This window comes from Lipophrys pholis, assembly GCF_963383615.2.
Source record: "Lipophrys pholis genome assembly, chromosome: 4".
Taxonomy (NCBI): Eukaryota; Metazoa; Chordata; class Actinopteri; order Blenniiformes; family Blenniidae; genus Lipophrys; species Lipophrys pholis.
The window spans coordinates 4,508,012-4,528,009 of NC_137637.1; the positions used below are offsets into that span (position 1 = coordinate 4,508,012).

The window sequence follows — 19,998 nt, forward strand, 5'->3', positions numbered from 1 at the left end:
GTATCCTAGAAATATCAAAACGAATGATACTATTTTTTAAATTATACTTTTCATTTTATTTAAAGGGTTAAACAACTAAATTAATGCTTGGCATAGAAAAATGTCTTGATTGAAGTCTGGCATTTACAGGGTTAAAACGTTTAGTGAGATTAAAACGCGGCATTAAATCCCAGACGGAGTGAAGCATCTCGCGTCTCTTCATATCTCTGAGCTGAACGGAGCAGGAAGTGAGACCTGTCCCGGTGTGTCAGACTGGATCTGCTCCTGGTTCTGGTCTACAGACGGATCCAGGAACCCGTTCTGTGATAAGAAGTGCCCTGCGGACTCTAATCCCCCGGACTCCGAGGGATTAAAAACTCTTTACTGCGTCAGATTAAAGGAAACGGACTGAAATCTGCAGCTCGTCCTCTGGTTCTGGAGGTCCTCTGGTTCTGGAGGTCCTCTGGTTCGGGGGTCCTCTGGTTGTAGTCCCTGACGGTGGTCGTGAAGGTCCAGAGGAGCTGCAGCCTTCGGCCCTCTCTGCCATGGGTCTCCCCTCCTCCTCCGGCCCCCCGGCGGTGACCCCGGCCGGGCTCGGTGGCAGGTAGCCGGGCAGCGAGCACGGCATGCGGTCGGAGGTGGAGTACAGCCCGGTGGGAGAGGGGCTCGGGATGCGGGACTTCTGGCTCTACGTGTGGCTGCGGAGAGCCGCCGTCGTAGCGGCACACGTTACCGGTCTGGGTTTGACCCTCATCATCTCTTTGCTGTCCAGACCCGGAACCAGTGAGTAGACCCACCGACACACATGGAGGACTGGATCCACTAGATCTATAGACATGGGGGAGTAGATCCACTAGATCTAGAGACACGGAGGATTAGATCCACTAGATCTAGAGACACGGATGACTAGGTCCACCTGATCTATAGTCATGGCGGAAAGATCCACTAAATCTAAAGACATGGAGGATTAGCTCTATAGACATAGTGGATAGATCCACTAGATCTATAGACATGGAGAATGGCTCTGCAGACATAATAGATCCACTGTGGACTGAAATATGTTGGTGAGGCAGATTCTCACTGTTGTGTCTGTTACAGGTCTGTTTTCCTGGCATCCACTCTGCATGTCTGTTGCTGTAAGTCTCTCTCACACACACACACACACACACACACACACACACACACACACACACACACACACACACACACACGCGCGCGCACACACACGCATAACTAAGTTTTGTCGGTTTTATTACAAAGTCTCTTCCAACAGAAAACTGTAAAACCTCTGAACTGTAGTAAACAGCTCATAATAATGTGATCTGGAGTTTAGCTGCATTTACTGAAAGTCTCTGTGCTCCATTCCTTCAGTTAAAGACCTTCCATTGAAATTTTTACACTTGCAGGAAATGGTTTTTTTTTTTTTTATTCTCAGACGTTAAGTTAACTTTCTGAGACGCATGCATTTTTAATGGAAAGCAGCAGATTTAAATTCAAAGTCAAGTTTATCATGTGGAGCTGTCAGATCGTAACATGATTCTGCAAAAGCTTCCTGGAGCCTCTAGAGGAGCCGTAGAGCCTCTAGAGGAGCCGTATAGCCACTGGAGGAGCCGTAGAGCCACTGGAGGAGCCGTAGAGCCTCTAGAGGAGCCGTAGAGCCTCTAGAGGAGCCGTAGAGACCACTGGAGGAGCCGTAGAGCCACTGGAGGAGCTGAATAGCTGCAGTTTTTACTAAAGCTTTGGAGCTACTGTGACTGAATAATTATTTTCTGTGGTACTTTAAAAGCGCAGTGAGTGAGTCCCGCCCCTCTGCAGGCGCTGAAGATACACAGCCAGTTATTCCAGGTTAAATATTAACGGCTCCTCGTCTTCGTTCCACTCTGAATAATAGATGGAAGCTCTGACAGCTATTGTCTTACACACAAACTTAGAATGTGTCGGAGAGGCAGACCGAGCAGCATGACAGCCACACACACACACACACACACACACACACACACACACACACACACACACACACACACACACACACACACACACACACACACACACACACTGTTGAGCACTCAGATGTAAGCTCAACACTCAGCAGCATACACACTGAGTCCTCACAGTTCTCATCATGAAGCTTTATTATGGTGCTTTTCCACGAGTACCTACTCAGCTCTACTCTACTCTACTCGCCTTGACTCAGCCTGGGTCGTTTTCTATTACAATATAGCACAAGTCATTGAGGTTTTACCAGCAGCTGATGTTAAAAGAAGACAAACCAACGCTATGATACTTTAATGCTAATGTGGTTAAACAACGTTCGCCAGGACAACTACGGATTTTGGTCGGGTTTTTAACAACTGCTGTGTAAAGTGGACGCTCGAGGAAGCTGGTTACCAGTTAACAGGGAAACCAGTTAATTCAAAACACCGTGGCTCAGAGACCTCCCGATACTCGTAGAGGGTCGCTCCGTTGAGCTCCTGAATCCTCTGGTCGCCACCAGACAAATGTCTGCAGCTTGTCGCAGCTCCACGGGGTTTAATTCTGTGCGTCTATCTTTGTTTGTGAGTGTTTTGGTTGTGATCGGGTTTAAAAAATGGCGAGTGAAGGAGTCGCCCTGTGACTCATCTGTGTCGTGATGCGCCGGCCAATCAGCGGCCTGCCGTCTGCTGACATCACGGTTTCTACTCGCCTCAGCTCGCTCGGAACCTCGGCTGTGCAGGAACCACGAAAGTACCTGGTAGTGGGTACTAACATGTAGTAGAAAAGTGTCAATAGGGAGTAGAGTCAAGTGGAGTAGGGCTGAGGAGGAGCACCATTACTGTCTTACATCATTTTTGTATTCTAATAACCGTGTCGTCGCCCCCGCAGTACTGTCTGTGTTTGACGGAAGGCGTCCTCCTCTTCTCGGCTGATGGATCATTCTTCTGCTTCAAGTCCCGTAAAGGAAAAGTTCGTCTCCACTGGTTTCTCCAGGCCCTGGTCCTGATCGCCGCGGCCATCGGTCTGGGCTTCATGGTGGCCAGCAAGAACGTGTCGGAGCGCCCCCACCTGGCCAGCTGGCACAGCGTGCTGGGCACGTGCACGCTGTGCTCCACGGTGCTGCAGGCGGGCTGCGGCCTGTGCGTCAGCTGCCCTAAGCTGCTGCGCCGCCCCTCCTCCCAGCCCCGCCTCAAGCTCTACCACGCCACCTGCGGCCTGGTGGTGTACCTGCTGGCCACCGTCACCGTCATACTGGCCATGTTCTCCGACTGGTTCCAGGCCACGGTGAAGGGGGCGGCGTGGTGGGCCTTCCTGCTGCTGCCCCTCTTCCCTGCCCTGGTGGTGATGAACCAGATCACTAACGCCTACTTGCCCCGCAAGAAGATAAGCAGCTAGGAAGCAGGAGGACGTCGACGTGGAGGACGGCTTCTGTCCGTGAGGCGTGAAGAGCAGCGTCCCGTCTCAAACCAACCTCCAAACTTTATTTATCTTTCCTACTTTTAGTCCATGTAGATTTTCCCCCCTGGAAGCCCCCCAGAGTCCCTCTAAGAAAACCAGAGAAACATGACAGTGAAGCCAAAACTGATGGCCACGCCCACTCTCACCCACATGCTAACATATTAATGTTAATCAACTTGTCTTTGTGTGCACTCGGGACCCCTGGTGGTGGTGGTGGTGGTGCCCCTCCACCCTCCTGAAGGGTTTCAAATGGTCTCTGGTTCAATACTCCAAGTTTAGGCTCGGTTTACATGACAAAGTTTTGGAGAAGAAATGGCAAGCTGCATTTAATGTCCTACCATTTACTACTATGTACTACCATTTACTACTATGTACTACACCATCATCTGCATACAGGAGACACATTTCTTCATACAGGTATGAGTTGTCCAGCACCATGAAGGGCAGAGGAAAGAAGCTGACATGTTTACGTCACACTAATCTCTGTGTGTGGTTATATTGCAAAAACAGCACCAACTAGTGGCCTTGTATGCAAACTGCAGACCCTTTTAAGCTACACACTTCATAAACTACAGGCCTCTCACACTACAGACTTTCCAGGGTTTTCATAAGGTTTCCGTCCGATTGACTGAACGTTTCTACAACAAAACTTAAAATCGAGGCTCTTTTCAGTCCATCGTTGTGTAAACGGAGCCTTAAATCCTCCCACAGAAAACTACAAACCTAAAATGTCACATTACAAAGAAAGATTAATCATCAAACTCCCAAACTGAACATCAGTAGATCTCTCAGGTATTTGCTTCCACTTCCTCCTCTTCCATCCTTAAACTGTCGACTTGTTTGAATCTTTTATTGGGAAAGTGACCATATTTGGTAACTTCCCTTTTCTCCAACACCCATGTGGAAGATTAATGACATTGACAGAATCATGATTGTAAACACTTTAAAACCTTTAAACTCCTGTTAAATAATAGCAGTCAGAACACAAGAATCCCGGCTTCAGACAGGGAAAAGACTTTTGAAGCCATAAATAAAACAGAATGGGGGATTTTGTTCAGTTAAATATTTTGTTAGTAGTATGATATTTATTTTCACTGACTTTAAAACGTCTAAATGTATTTCAGCGAGTGGCCTCTGCAGGGTTTTCACCTCCAAGGACCATTGTAATATTTGAAGCACTGATGCTGGAGAAGTAATCTGATTACACCAGCAATGGCTAAAGGGCAACACTTCCGGTTACTGATTCTAAATAAGAGCTTTAAATGAAATTTATATTTATTAAACTCAGAAAACATTACCGGGCATCACATATTGATAAAATAAAAGACAATTTGCACTTTGGAACCTTCCCGACTCTGGACGTTGTCACGGTGACGTGTGAGTGTGTCCTGAAAGCTGGACTGTTCAGTCAGACACACTGAAGATGGTTTGATAGCAGAATCTCCAGCGGTTCCCGAAACCTAAAGGGACCCTGTGATGGACCCTGAGGCACTAAGACCGTCCGCTGTGACGCTGCTTCACTCCGCTCAGGATTCAAACTCGGCTCAGGATGCGTCTCCTTCCAGTCCGGCGAGGAGGAATCAGGACTCGGCTTCAGACTGCGATATGCAGCTCTGTGACAAACTTTATTTATTCTCTGGACACGGACTCGTTCTCAGTGGATGAACTTTGAAATAAACAGCCTCCCTGAAGTGACATTCACTCGTTCATCCTTAGTGATGACGGAGTATAAAGGGTAGCGAGCTCTTAACGCTGCTGCCTTGATTTCTTTGCCACCTGCTGGTCAGGTCTGCTTCAGTTATTTCCACTACTTTTAATCACTCAGTGTGACCCCTAGTGGACAAACTAGGAACAGCCGTTACATTTATTGACTCTTTATTTTTACACTCACCACACCGACTTTTGTCTGTTCTCTGAAAACTGGATTTTTATGTATCAGATGTTTTACTTCTTTTTTTTTTGCTGTCAAGTTTCCTGCGAATCCAAACCCAGCTCACTTTTCTGTGTTCAAATCAGGTGTGTGTGTGCGTGTGTGTGTGTGTGTGTGTGTGAACTTTCTCTAATAAACAGTTAAGTTCTCTGCAGTTTGTCTTTATTTCCAGTGACAGAACAATGTTTTCAAGTGTCTGCAGCTGCTTCCAGAACAGAGTCACGATTATGATGAACGTTTTGCTGTTATGCTCATTTTCCTTGTCGTGTAAACTTGTGGTATCTATACTTTATCGGAGTAATTATTTTTCAGCCTACTTTGCACTTCTACTTCTTACATTTTCAAGCGCTTATCTGTCCTTTCTACTCTCTACAGTCTAAAAAAACTGCTTTGTTACTCTTGTTTCATTTAGGTCTGTGTTCTGAGATTATCATCGGTTCATAAAGAAAATCCCATACACATAAATTGCACTTTCCAGATAGAGTCAATTTGATTGTGTTTGGATGAGAAGTATAAACTTATCCCATTTCGTCACCCTATTAGTTTGTACGCGATCCATTGCGCCTCCAAATGAATGACAAAAATAAATCCCGTCAAAGTTGCCCAGGCTCATGTTGACAGACTTCATGCAGTACGAAGACGTTGGACTCGAGCAAAATGTCCCAAACAAGCAGCAGTGAGGAGCTCAGTCACCAGGAAGACCAGCCAACCCTCATACATCCCAGGATGACCTGGAAGAATTATTGGAATTGGTTGGGTCAAAAAACAAGTCAGCCTTTGACTTGTTTTAGGAATCTGCTGCAAGCTCTGTGCACCAGAGTGCCACCAGCTAATGGCTTTCAAAATATAATATACCATCATAGTCATTATGGCATTTAGAAAAATGTTTTTTTTGTTGGAGGATGGGGCGGTGCACTGCAGGCCCCTCTGGAAACAATTCCCCCATGACATGTACACACTATAGATTATCGGGTTGGTGCCACTCCTCTACTTCATTTTGGCCTGAGCTTCTTTGTGTTCGTCAAGAGTCACACTTTTGTTTGAGTTTTGTTTTGTAACTTCAGACACAGTGAGGCCTGTAGGTGCCTGCACACCACCAAGCAGGATTCTCTCTTCTGGAGGTAACTTCAGGATTAACCCTGGGTTTTCCGTACTGTGAAGCTGCTTTGTGTGTGTCCTCCTGTTGACTGGCCATTTGTTTAGATTTTATATTTGCCCACTCGGTGGAGCTAGGGCAAGGTGGAGGTTATAAAGCCTCCACTTAATCGATGCCAGGTGTGCAGGACAGGGGAGCAGACACAGTATTTGAACCATTCCAGGGAGACGTGAGTGTTGAGTGGCAGTAGGAGGAAAGATTAAATGTGGATTATAGGAACTCGGTATTGGGCTGGGTGATTGATGACAGGCGTCAGCTTTTGGACTGTGGAAACCTCATTTAAATAAATGGATTGACATATCCAGAGGAAAACTGCACAATGGACTGGATCATTGTTGCCTCTGAATGTGGTTGAAACAGTTCCCCCGTCCTCACCAGAGCAGCACCTTAAATAGGTTAAGGTGCGGCTATAACTGATGTTCACTAAAGTAAACGGAGCCCAAGTATTTTAGCATCAGTTTCTTCTGCTTCACTTGCTGCTGAACAAATCTTATTTGATCAGTTCATCATCAGCCTTTGTTTACAGCAGCCCTCATAATTTACCGACCACCGAAAAGTGTGCAGCTTCTATGAATGAACTTGTCAGAATTTGTTTCTTTAATTTACACTCCTTACAAGACGACCATGAGTTCAGCCGACTCACTCTGGATCTGAACAGCAGCCATGGCAGATCCACGAGTGTGTCGTCGTGTCGGTCTGCGATTGCGTGTTTATATGAAGTGGAAGACCTCGGTGAGAACTGTGAGGAAACAACCTGTGACCTCTGAAGTGACTGCAAATTTCATTAAGGCTTCGAACGATGATCCTCCAGTCATTTCTCCTGCTTCCTGCCACTTTAACAGAGAACTTCAACAGAATCTGCCTGTTCTTGTCTGTGTGGATTTTTATCAGGGTTCTCCGGTTCCTCTCGCAGTACAAGTACGTGTGGTTCCGAGAACTCCATCAATCACCGGCTGCACAGATTCCAACATCCAGACTGAACAGGCATGTCTGGATGAGACGCTGGTTTACTGGAAGTGAAATATGATTATCATGAAAACTGAAGGAAACCACAGACTTTAAGAGCAGTCTGGATCTGGTCTTCGATTGCACTTTAAAAAGAAAGACTTTTCAGATTTTGCAATAGTTAAAGGTCAGAATGTGATTGTACTTTTCAGAGCTGAAAATCAAGTTTATTGTCTGTATCTGTTTATTAAAGCTATTAGCAGTAGCTGCTCCCCCTGATTCTGCAGTGATCGCTTTACACCACAAAACACTGGCGTTATAGTTAAAGTGTAAATAGTTGCAAACAATTTTGAGTCATTAACGCCCAAACCCTAAATTTATATCTATTCTACATTCTATAGACAAATTAACAATCTGTGCTTCATCGAGCATCAGCTTCACAGCAAAAACAATGATTTCTGTTATACAATTCTATAAATTGTAAATAAATTCAGACATCGAGCAGTTAAATGGAAGAGAAAAAAACTGATTTGTGCACTTTTTATTGAACGTGAACATGTTTGAGACGCTTCACATGTGACTGAAGTTTTAGAAGAAAACCAACAGAGAACGATTCTGCTTCTCATTTGGAACTAGTCCCGCCCCCTTCGGGTGCGTTTTCCACTTTACAATTGTGTTTCAATGAGTCCTAAGTGCAGCTATCAGAGTATTTGTGTGTGTTGATCATCACTTTTCAGGGGTTTTCAATGTTCAGCTTCTCCAACACACCTGACTTTAGTGACTGTATGGTGACGACGCTCTGCAGAGGAAGCCAAACATATTTCCACACATATAACCAAGTGGTGTGGCTTAAAGAAAACAAAAATCTAAATGCCTGATGATGAGTAGCAGCTCCAGTCTGCTCAGTCACCCCGCAGTGACCCCACAGTGACTCTACAGTGACCCCACAGTGACCCTACAGTGACCCTACAGTGACCCCGCAGTGACCCAGGTCAGGGCGAGGCGTCGTCAGCAGCAGCAGCAGTAGCAGCAGCTTTGTCCTCACAGATGAAGGTGACGGAGTTGTTGAGCAGCTCGTACATGTTGACCTCCACCACCTGGCCCGCCGGCCTGACCTCCGACCCCCCGGACATGGCCACCAGCAGAGGCCTCTGCTCCTCGGGAGGGGTGTCGGACTCGGGAGCCTCCACTCGGGCCCCCGGAGGCTCTGCTGAAATCACCTGATGGAGCAGAGACGTTGTGAAGCTGCTGGAAAAGTTTGGAGCTTTTTTTTCTGTTCTGCTTTTCTCTTCCTGGTTCCAGTGGGTTGAGATATTTTAGTTCTTTAAATCTAACTTTTTTTCTCTGCACATTTTTAGGTAAAGCAGTGGAGGTGCTTCTCACCGTGTAGGAGGTGGAGGCCTGCTCCTCCTGCTCCTCCTGCTCCTCCTGCTCCTCCTCCTGCGCCGTCTCGATGTGGCAGGCCAGCAGGTGCTCCTGCAGCTCCTGCAGCGAGGAGCAGAGCAGCGAGCAGAGCGGGCAGCTGAACGCCTCGCTGCTCTGACTCACGTGCTGACTGCTGATGTGCTCCTGCACCTCCTCCTCGCCTCCCAGCACCGCCGGGCAGAACGGACAGCGGGCCGCCACCAACACCTCCGACCCTGCGGGGCGGTCACATGACCTCGGCGTCAGATCAGAATACAAGCCACGGATTCCACACGCATTACCAGATGATCAGACCCAGAAGAATCTGGTGTCTACAATAATCTGGAGAAATTATAACTCCATCATGTTTCCTGTCACTCCTACTTCCTACTGCTACTTCCTACTTCATCCTGCTACCCCCTACTGTATGCTGCTACTTCATACCACACCCTGTACTTCAGTGTTCCACAGGAACGTGCAGAGCTGCGTGTGGATTCTCACCTTGGTGATCAGCAGCTTGGTGTTTGACCAGGGTGGCAGCGTTGGGGAAGAACTTGAAGCAGACGTCACACTGGACCAGAGTTTTGAGCTGCCGGGTGTGGCTGGCAGATATGTCGGGGTGGTTTGTCCGGTTATGATACCACAGGCCTGACAGTTGCTACGGCAACAGAGAGACATATGTGTGTAACTGCAGCAGCACATAGCAGAGAGCACTTCCTGTTCCACCTTCTTTTCTACTGGATCTACTGTGCCGGTTGTGAATCAACACGTCATTGGTGTCTGGCTGGCAGCGTTTCAGACGGGAGACAGGGTGAAGTGAAAAGGTTGGTCACACCTGGTAGGACTTGTTGCAGAGGTCACAGCTGAAGGGCTTGGCTCCAATGTGTGTGCTCTTGTGTTTGTCCAGCTGGGCGGGGCTGGTGAACAGCTTGCTGCAGGTGGGACACTTGTACACCTCCTTCGGGTGGAACTCCTCGATGTGCTGCAGGTGCTCCTCCAGGGACGAGAAGCTCAGGCAACACTTCTGACAGTCATGCGGCTCAGACAACTCTGGGAGGACACACACACACACACACACACACACACACACACACACACACACACACACACACACACACACACACACACACACACACACACACACACACACACACACACACACACACACACACACACACACACACACACACACACACACAGAGTGATTTAAGATGATTAAAAATCTCTTACATCAGCATGGTGGCAGGAAAAACTTAGAGGCTCTACAGTTCCTCTATAGAGGCCCTACAGTTCCTCTATAGAGGCTCTACAGTTCATCTATAGAGGCTCCACAGTTCATATATAGAGGCCCTACAGTTCCTCTATAGAGGCTCTACAGTTCCTCTATAGAGGCTCTACAGCTCCTCTATAGAGGCCCTACAGTTCCTCTATAGAGGCTCTACAGTTCCTCTATAGAGGCTCTACAGTTCATCTATAGAGGCCCTACAGTTCCTCTATAGAGGCTCTACAGTTCATCTATAGAGGCCCTACAGTTCCTCTATAGAGGCTCTACAGCTCCTCTATGAATTTTGTCTAATTGTAATTTTGTTGAGACTTTTAATACTATAAACGTCGGCTGTAAAACTGTCAAAAGAGGATGAAGAATTGAAATTGTCTGAATAGCTTAAAAGGCCTATGTTCATTGTTAGTTATTCTCTGTTTGATGAATCCGGATTAGGAGACAGAAGAGCTGCAGGTGGAGGAGCTTTGGAGCAGAAAGAGCTTCCTGCTCAGGTGTTGGTCTCTGCTCTCACTGTGGAAGGTGTGCAGGTGGATGGTGAGGCCGCTGGCCTGGCTGTAGCCTTTCCCACACTCCCGACACACGTACGGCCGGTCGCCGGTGTGTGTGCGCACGTGACGAGTCAGCTCGATGGACTGTGCAAACACAGCTTTACAGTACTGACACGCGTACATCTTCCCTGTGAACACACACACAAAAGAACAAAATATGGCGAAACAGCTAAGACCGCCAATATGGTTGAAGAGCTTAAAACAAATAAACAACTGTTAATTTAGGCAAATTTCTGATTTAAATTCAACATGAGCTCCAGTTTGGGTGAATATATGAAAAGCCTGTTGGAGCACGTTTACAGGCTGCAGTTGGAATCATCCCTGCACGTCTCCCTCGTTACCCTCGGAGTGCTTCTTCTTGGTGTGGTAGGCCAGAGCGGCGGCCACGCTGAAGCTCATGTCGCAGTGTTTGCACTGGTACGGCTTCTCTCCCGTGTGACGCCTCATGTGGTTCTTCAGAGAAGAGTTGGCGCCAAACTTGGCTCCACATTCCTCACAGGCAAACGGCTTCTCCTCAAAGTGCTCCGTCCGCTTGTGGTAGATCATCCCTGAAACACCAACAGTCAACGCTCACGCTCGTTTTATGGATCTTTATGCTCCTGACACCTGGAAGATGCTCTATAATCTGGATGTTAGAGGAGGAAGATTCTCTATAATCTGGCTGTTAGAGGAGGCAGATGCTCTATAATCTGGATGTTAGTGGATGAACATGCTCTATAATCTGGATGTTAGAGAAGGAAGCTGCTTTATAATTTGGATGTTAGTGGAGGAAGATGCTCTATAATATGGATGTTAGAGGAGGAAGATGCTCTATAATCTGGCTGTTAGAGGAGGCAGATGCTCTATACTCTGGCTGTTAGAGGAGGCAGATGCTCTATAATCTGGATGTTAGTGGATGAACATGCTCTATAATCTGGATGTTAGAGAAGGAAGCTGCTTTATAATTTGGATGTTAGTGGAGGAAGATGCTCTATAATATGGATGTTAGAGGAGGAAGATGCTCTATAATCTGGATGTTAGAGGGTGAAGATGCTCTATAATATGGATGTTAGAGGAGGAAGATGCTCTATGATCTGGATGTTAGGGGAGGAAGATGCGCTATAATCTGGATGTTAGTGGCGGAAGCTGCTCTATAATCTGGATGTTAGAGGATGAAGATGCTCTATAATCTGGATGTTAATGTTAGAGGAGGGAGATGCTCTATATTCTGGATGTTAGTGGAGGAAGATGCTCTATGATCTGGATGTTAGAGGATGAATATGCTCTATAATCTTAATGTTAGAGGAGGAAGATGCTCTATGTTCTGGTCACAGGTCTGTAGTTCTGTCTGGACCAGTGGTTTCTCACCTGATGGGTGGGCGAAGGTGCGTTTGCACAGGTCGCAGGACACCTTCTTCTTGTTGTGGGCGGCGTGGTGGTGGGTGTCGGCGCGGTGGCGCTGCAGCGCCCGCAGGCTGGGCAGCTTCTCGGGGCAGTCGGGGCACTGCTGCTGGGACTCCTGAGACATGGAGCAGCGCTTGGTGTGGGTCACCAGACGACACTTGTAGTGGAAGCTCTTCTTACACCAGCGACAGGTGAAGGGTTTGGCGGGGGAGGACGGAGGAGAGGACGGCTCAGACTGAACCCCAGCATCGTTTCCAGCCTTCTCCTCAGTGCCCTTCTTCTCCTCCTCCTCCTCCTCCTCCTCCTCCTCTTTTTCCTCCTCCTCCTCCTGCTCTTTGCTGCCTGTGGCACAGAGGAGTGGTTCAGATGAGGAATCAGGTCTGAGGGGGTTACAGTGCTGGTGTTTACCTGTGGCTCCGCCCCCACCAGGTGAGCCTTGCTCCGCCTCCTCCAGCAGGGAGATCAGCGGTGGGGGAAAGGAAGCGTCCTGGAGGGCCCTCAGCAGCTTCAGTAGCCCCCCCTCACTGACCAGCCCCTCCTCCGCCCTGCTGAACAGCCTCTCCAGCACTGAGGGGGGGTCAGACTCCTCACAGCTCTCACACACAACCTGACACACACACACACACACACACACACACACACACACACACACACACACACACACACACACACACACACACACACACACACTGTATATAACATTCTGAATCGAGCAGAAAAAACTATTTGCTGTCATCGTAGAGCTCATGAAATATATGTTTCACAAATGTAGTGTTTTTCTTGTTTACGTGGAAACAGAGTATTTTGAAAAAGTTGTACTGATTTCCAAAACTTCTCAAATCAAATGTAAAAAGGTTTACTGCTTTGCCTGAAATAGTGGAACAGTCTGAAAAGATGTGATAAAAATGCAGAGCTGTAGTTTAGTTAGTATTAGAAGTGTAGTGAGTGATAATATATCAAGCAGTAATGAAAACAGTGTAAGAAAGGCCGAGTGTGGTCAGTCAGTGGATTAAAATAGTCACGTTTTTCTGTACTACAAAATCTGTGACAAAAATGAGACTGCTCCTCTTTTATTGTAACTTTCAAAATAAACCTCTCACCCTGAAGAGTATGGAGGACTAAATGTGATTAAATTAAATAAATAAATACACCATTAAATAATTAAATGTGTCAGTACTTAATTAAATTTTGAATTAAATATATAAATGTGTCATTAATTCATTAAAATACCAAATCATTTCATGTAACAACCATATAATTATTTCACGACTGAATTAATTATTTCATGGTCCAGTGTTGTGCTGCTCCACAAATTCATTTTATCTGTCAAACTGTCAAACTCAGTGGGCAGATCCTTACACCTGATTGGTTCCCCTGCACATCAAGTCAGACCAGATCGATCCCAGATGCAGAACTAGTGAATATATTCTGATACACTGGGTGGCGCTAGATGTTAGAGTCTGCTCTTTACTCACAGTAAAACTCGTCTTGCTTCCACCCGACAGCTGCTCAACTTATATTTCTTAACTTCTGCGCTTGAGGTTACATTCAGCTTGGTCGTGTATCCCAGGTGTCGCACATGAACATGTCCCTGTAGCAACACATAACTAATCGTGGTTCCTAGTGCTACACTAGATCTCTTTGTTGGTTTGGATACTTTATTTAACAAACCTTTATTTGCAACCAACAGAAAACAAGGGGAAGACTGGGTCCTGCTAGTTAAACAGCTCAGTGGTGAGAGATAGTTTACACTCTGAAACATCTTATACCAAGCACCTAGAACGTTCCTGCAGATCCTCCGTTCCTTGTTTCAAACTTCTTAGACCAAAGCAATGGATTTGACTCAATCAGCATTCGCCCCGCCCACTGACCTTGATGGGCAAGTTTGACGGATAAAATAAATTCATGAGGCAGTGCAACACAGGACCATGAAGTAAATAATTCTATAGTAAAATAATTATATGTTTTTACATAAACTAAATTGGTATTTTAATAATTAATGATACATTTAATTAGTTGTTTAATTGTGTATTTATTTACTGCATTTTGGCAGAATTAGTCCTTCATAGGAAAAGCAGGACTTACAGTATCATTTGTGCATAAAAACTTTTCCATCTGCTCAGTGAATTCAGCACATCTCTGTAAAGGCCGCAGGACGTTAAATTAACTTGTGTCTTTTGTGTGTGTGTGTGTGTGTGTGTGTGTGTGTGTGTGTGTGTGTGTGTGTGTGTGTGTGTGTGTGTGTGTGTGTACCTGTGTGTCCTGGGGGTCCAGGCTGCTGTGGGCCGTCTCTCTCAGCAGCTCCACCACAGACGGCCTGGTGGAGAGGAGCAGCTTCAGCTTAGAGGAGTGTTTCAGTACAGAAGCTGCTCTCTCTGAGGGTCCCGCCACTCCAGGTTCTGAGGGTCCCGCCACTCCAGTTTCTGATGGTCCCTCCTCTCCAGGTTCTGACGGTCCGGTCCCTCCAGGTTCTGAGAGTTCCACCTCTTCAGTTTCTGAGAGTCCTACCTCTCTTGGTTCCAACGGTCCCACCCCTCCAGGTTCTGAGGGTTCCCCCTCTTCAGGTTTTGATGGTCCCACCTTCCCAGGTTCTGAGGGTTCGACCTCTCCAGACTGTGAAGGTCCCACCTCTCCAGGTTCTGGGGAGAAGTCCACATTACACCTCAGATCTGAAATCTGTTCTACCTAAACCCACATTTGGTGTCCTCCCCCGCCATCCTTTTCTGTGAGAACCATAGACTCAGACTCGTCTCAACGACTTCACACTCTGCGAACTGTTCCAGTGAACACTGAAGCCACTCATGTGATGGAACCAGGAGGACATCATCTACAAAGACAGCTATGGATGGTACCGAAAGAACCGTACCTAACGGTTTCAGTTTGTCGTAACACCCCCCGTTGAGGTGCCGAGCACATCGGTACGCTTCCGATAAGGAGGAGCTTCAGCGCAGCCGTCTGCTGATTGGTGGTGACAATCGTCACTCTGGACAAGCTGCAATATTTAAATAGCTCATCTGCTGTAAACCCTCTTGTTGTTGTTCGTATGCGATGCTTTGTGCTCACTGGTTGTTTTGTTAACTTGGCTTATTGAAATGTCGGCGTGCTGCACAGCACCCTGGACTTCTGACGAGGTGCAGACGCTCCTCTCAGTAACAGGAGGAGATCCAGCGGGAGTTGTTCGCTGCTCTTCGTAATGAGGCAGAGAACAGAGGCTCAAGGCTTTGTTCAGACGCCTGAGCTGCACCGCAACAAATGATTTCTGCGTTGGTCCCACAATAACTGCCGCGTAATGACGTCACATACCTGCGTTGTTAAGCGGCGTTCACAACCCTGCCTACATTTTGACTGGACTCTTTGGTGGGCCTGGGTCTGGGTACGCTTTGCCTTACCGTACTGTCCTGACACATACTGCGCAGTGGGAATGAGGCTAAAGTGTTCCTTCCACCTCTGGAGGAAATATTCATTCAGAGTCAGAGAATGTTCACCCTTGCTGAGCTTATCTTGAGATACAACCATCTGACCCCTCTTGAGGCACCGGATGATACCCCAGAACCTCTTTAAAGCCAACCAAACATCCCGAACTCCACCCATGACACAGACTTTGCTTCAGCGACCGCTACAGCTGCAGCCCTTTTCGCCCATCGATACCTGTCTGCTAAGTCCAGAATCCCCGGAGCCATCCAGGCAAAACAGGCCTACTGTTTCAGCTTGACAGCCTCCCGGACCGCTGGTGTCCATGGTTTCCGCCATGACAGGCACCAGCAAGCTTCTGGCCACAGTTGACCACAGTTGCTTCCACAACGGAGTTCATGAACAGGGTGAACTCGGACTCCATGTGGCCAACCTCCTCTGGTCCATGGGAGGAGTTCTCACCGTCAGTTGACAGCTCTGCACCTCTCTTTACATGAGTGCTCAGAACGACGGTCTAAGGTCGGGTAAAACAACAACCTGAGACCCGAGCAGCTCTGGTACCAAGTACACTCTGAAAGCTCCAGGTCGGGCAGCAGGTTCTCAATGATTTCAACTCTTCTTTTATCCCTGATGTGGATTTAATGGTGGGTTGATCTTTAAAGCAGATTTCTGCCCTGTGGGCAGGTGGAACTCACCTGAGACGTCACCAGAGGCCCTACAGGCCTTTTTACAGGGCGGTTCTTCTGGATCCTGTGATTCACCGAGTTCCTCCTCCAACTCCGTCTTCATCTCGGGCCTGTGTGACGGAGAGCGCCCCCCACAGGGCGGGGTAGAAGTTGTAGGGAGGTTGGAGGTCGGTGTGGGGCGGATGGAGACGGGGGTCTGCTTGGTCACCAGGTTTGTGAGAACGTTTTTGAAGCCCACGGCCACGTCGAACATCTGCAGGCTGTCGGCCGCGGCCACCATGCGGCTCACATTGTGCTTGCCCAGGGGCAGTTTGCCGGTGTAGATCATGTCCAGGAGGCAGCTGAACTCCTGAGGCGAGGCCACTGCCGTGTCAATGGAGATGGTGTCCGAGTGGTCCAGTAGAGACCTGGAGATCACATCCAGTCACAGAACCTTTCCCCAGCAGAAAACACTCCGGGACTACAAACCCACTTACTGAAGGAACGTCAAGATAAATGATTTTATGATTAGAAAAATTTATGACACTTTTCCTCAAAGAAAATTCACAGTCAGTCACAAAACATGTTTCTGAATGTTTAGACATTTTTAACAGCTTTGCTCAGTTTAGCCACTTGGAGATTTTTCCTCATTCCAGCTGTTGAAGGTATTTTAACCATTTTCCCAGCTGATTTACACTTTGACAGTTAAGAAACCTTTTATGATCTAAGAGTCACATTTGTCTCCTCCAGCTGTGAGATCAGACTCAGTTTGAAGGATTTTCTGCTGTGCAACAAAATCACACAAAAATGTTTATTTCTATATAATTTAGTGAAAGCTTTATGGAGCCACTACAGAGGAGCCGAAGAGCACAAACAAACCTACTGTAGACGTGTGTAGGCAGAGACATAATAAACATAGATGCCTCATATGGTGCTGGACCTTAATTAACGGTCACCGCCATATTGGTTGGGGCATCTTAGTGTTAGGGTTAGCGCCTTAATCAACGCAGAGCGAGCAGCTATGCTCGCATTTTGTATAGAAAAACTTGAAGAAAAGCTGAATAGAGCCTACCAGTAGACCTTTCTCAACATTTCCCTGAAAGTGAACCTCAGTCTGATGATGTGAGAATTTATATTTGATATGTATCATACAGCCGTGAGCGTCATGGGCCTGATCATAATAAGATCCCTTTCTTGTTTCCACAACTCTTTACACACATACTCACCTATATACTTATTCCATGTTATAATAAAAATAAATAAATGAACGAACGAACGAACGAACAAACGAACGAACGAAAGAAAGAAAGGTGACCTTACACAATCCCTTTTACTGACAGGTATGCACACACATGCCTGAAGTAGCTACAGTGAAGAGAGAAATAATCTGTATGAATAAACACAGTTTCTTGATTACTATATAAAAAGAACTCATTTATACATTCATTATTATGCCATACCATGAAACTGTCTTTGTTAAAGAGAATAATACAGTAAATTTCAGCATGAAGCTTGTATTTTCAATGTGTGTAAATTCGGGGAGTTAATAATATTATAGTTGGACACCTACACCTTTCTCAGTAGAAATAAAAGCCCTGTGGGCTTACGGGTGCCCCATCCAAGATGGCGGTCGTGCAGAATGTCAGCTCCAATCAGTTTATGAGGCGTCTATGTATATTATGTCTATGTGTGTAGGTGTGGATATAAGTACAAGTGTGTGTAAGTGTGTATCTGTGTACCTGAAGAGCATGCTGGAGGCGGCCAGCAGCAGCTTGTGAGCCCGGTGTTGACTCTCTCCCACCATGATAGTACAGTCGCAGAACAGACCCTCCTTCTTGAGGCTCCACAGCTGCTGCATCAGCTGGCGGCTGTAGTTCGGCAGCTCCATCATGGTGTCCAGCCCCCTCTGCTCCTGCAGCCCTGACAAGGTCAAAGGTCACCAGACAGAGACTGGATCAGACACACAATGGATAAAAACAAACGTACAGTGCATCATTAATAATCCTAAAACTACAGCTTTGTGTTGACAGAATATTCAGCTATTACTACGTGGAGACAAAAGAATCAGTTTGATCAGGGCTCCTCACAGAAGTCTGATTTCAGAAGAAGGACATAACATTTCTTTATTTGGGGGAGCAACCAGCTGGATAGATCAAAATCTCTTTATCAGGTTTGATTTTTCTGGTGAAACGGACACAAAGTATATCAAGTTAAAAACAACAGTTAACAGTTCAAAACGTTTGCATTGTACCTAATGAAGTTGAAGACCTTCAACTTTTGGGATTTTTCTGTGATCGTGAGACTGACTCAGAGTGTGAGGCGCAAACCAGTGAACATAGACCAACGACTAATAATGGTTGAACAAGTTTTCTTGGCTTTAGTGTGACAATTAGGACAAGCACATGACTTTGATTTAATGCAGTATATTAACCAAATTTCCCCATGTGGGATTAATTAAATCTGAACTCATCTCTCCACAAACACTTGGACTTATTTAATAGTTCTCCATAGAATATATATATTTTTAATCACCATTAAATGTAAAATTCAGTAAAATAGAAAAACATAGGTAACATTTCTGCAGTGAATAATAATGAAATGTAAGTATCTGATATGCTTGTGAGTCCGACATAAACAACAGATTTAAACTTTCACAGGGCAACAAATTGAAAAGCTCAGCCTGAGGTTAAAGCTGAATTAATTGTAATGATTTGAGAGATTTACTGAAATCTTTCATTGTATACTCACAAAATCCAAATTAAAGTCCGAGTTTAGATTTGATTTAGTTTCTGGTGGTCTGAGATAATTTCCATCATCTCCAGAGAAACATTTTAGAAAAGTTAAAGCTCGTCCAGATGTTAAAGCGGATCAGTTTGAATGAGTTGAATGAATGAGTGTGATTAATCCCAAACATCTGGATGAGTCTGCAGAAGCTTCCCACCATCACGCGGATATAAACCTGCAGTTAAAGAGGAGCTGAATGAAGACGCTCACTTTGAGCTGCGTTTCGCTGCGGGTTCGAACCAGCGACCTTCACTTTACCTGCGATCCAAACGCTCTGGGTCTGGATTCAAATTGTCCGAGTCTTTATTTAAACTCCGCTGGCGAACAGCTCGAGTCTTTATTTAAACTATTGTGACGAACAGCTAACAGCTCTGCTAATAAAGATTGAGGCTTTTGAACATGGCGTCAGGCGGTGCTGCAGTCAAACGGGACACTTCCGGTCAGGGAAACGTCATTCGCTCCGTGTTCAATTATATTTTTAGATCGAGGTCACTGACTACAGAGCGTCATTTATTAGTTCAATAAACGTTATTGCTAAAAAGCACAGCTTCGGCTTCAAAGCTCAGGGCCGCAAACACGTGCAAGTTAAAAACACGGAGACCAGCGGGCCACTGTTACGTCAGCGTGTCCGCCATATTGGACCGGGCTAAACTCAAGCAGACTACACAAATAAAACTCAGAATATAGCCAAATACAGTGCGTTGAAGTCTGATTAATCTGAGATGTCAGGCAGAGTTCTCATAAATAAAAGTCCATATTCAAATTCAAAAATGGAAATTTAGAGATAGTCAAAATTTTGAGAAAAAACTCAAATTTCAGAGAAAAAGTCAATAATTTGATTTGGAAGTCAAAATTTAAGGAAAACTGTCTGAACATCAGTTACACTTCATCATAATTATATGCACATTAACACTTCACTTGTTTCCAGGGAATGTTCTCATTTGTGTGGAAAAAAATAATCTGTGAAGTTTATTTAATATTTCTTCAGACAAGATGCAATGTAAGGGCCATGTAGCTTTTGTTCTTCCTCATTAATAAAACCCTTCATTTAAAAACTGCATTTTGTTTTTACTTGTGTT

At 46.0% G+C, this 19,998-nt stretch overlaps 2 protein-coding genes across 2 annotated transcripts; one reads left to right on the top strand and one right to left on the bottom strand.

Moving 5' to 3' along the window:
- The first annotated feature begins 195 nt into the window (after nt 1-195).
- Nucleotides 196-5,491, top strand: cyb561d1 (cytochrome b561 family, member D1). Its single transcript, XM_080462591.1, has 3 exons — nt 196-762; nt 1,078-1,115; nt 2,842-5,491. Exons 1-3 carry the CDS (start codon nt 606-608, stop codon nt 3,346-3,348), a joined length of 702 nt encoding a protein of 233 aa, XP_080318717.1. The 5' UTR covers nt 196-605; the 3' UTR covers nt 3,349-5,491.
- A 2,458-nt stretch (nt 5,492-7,949) lies between these two features.
- On the bottom strand, nt 7,950-19,320 carry zbtb40 (zinc finger and BTB domain containing 40). Its single transcript, XM_080461690.1, has 12 exons — nt 19,178-19,320; nt 17,875-18,055; nt 16,166-16,563; nt 14,313-14,698; nt 12,468-12,666; nt 12,024-12,401; nt 11,018-11,224; nt 10,640-10,804; nt 9,682-9,896; nt 9,348-9,504; nt 8,826-9,082; nt 7,950-8,662 (listed from the first exon to the last, which is right to left on the bottom strand). Exons 2-12 carry the CDS (start codon nt 18,024-18,026, stop codon nt 8,435-8,437), a joined length of 2,742 nt encoding a protein of 913 aa, XP_080317816.1. The 5' UTR covers nt 18,027-18,055; nt 19,178-19,320; the 3' UTR covers nt 7,950-8,434.
- Nucleotides 19,321-19,998: the final 678 nt, after the last annotated feature.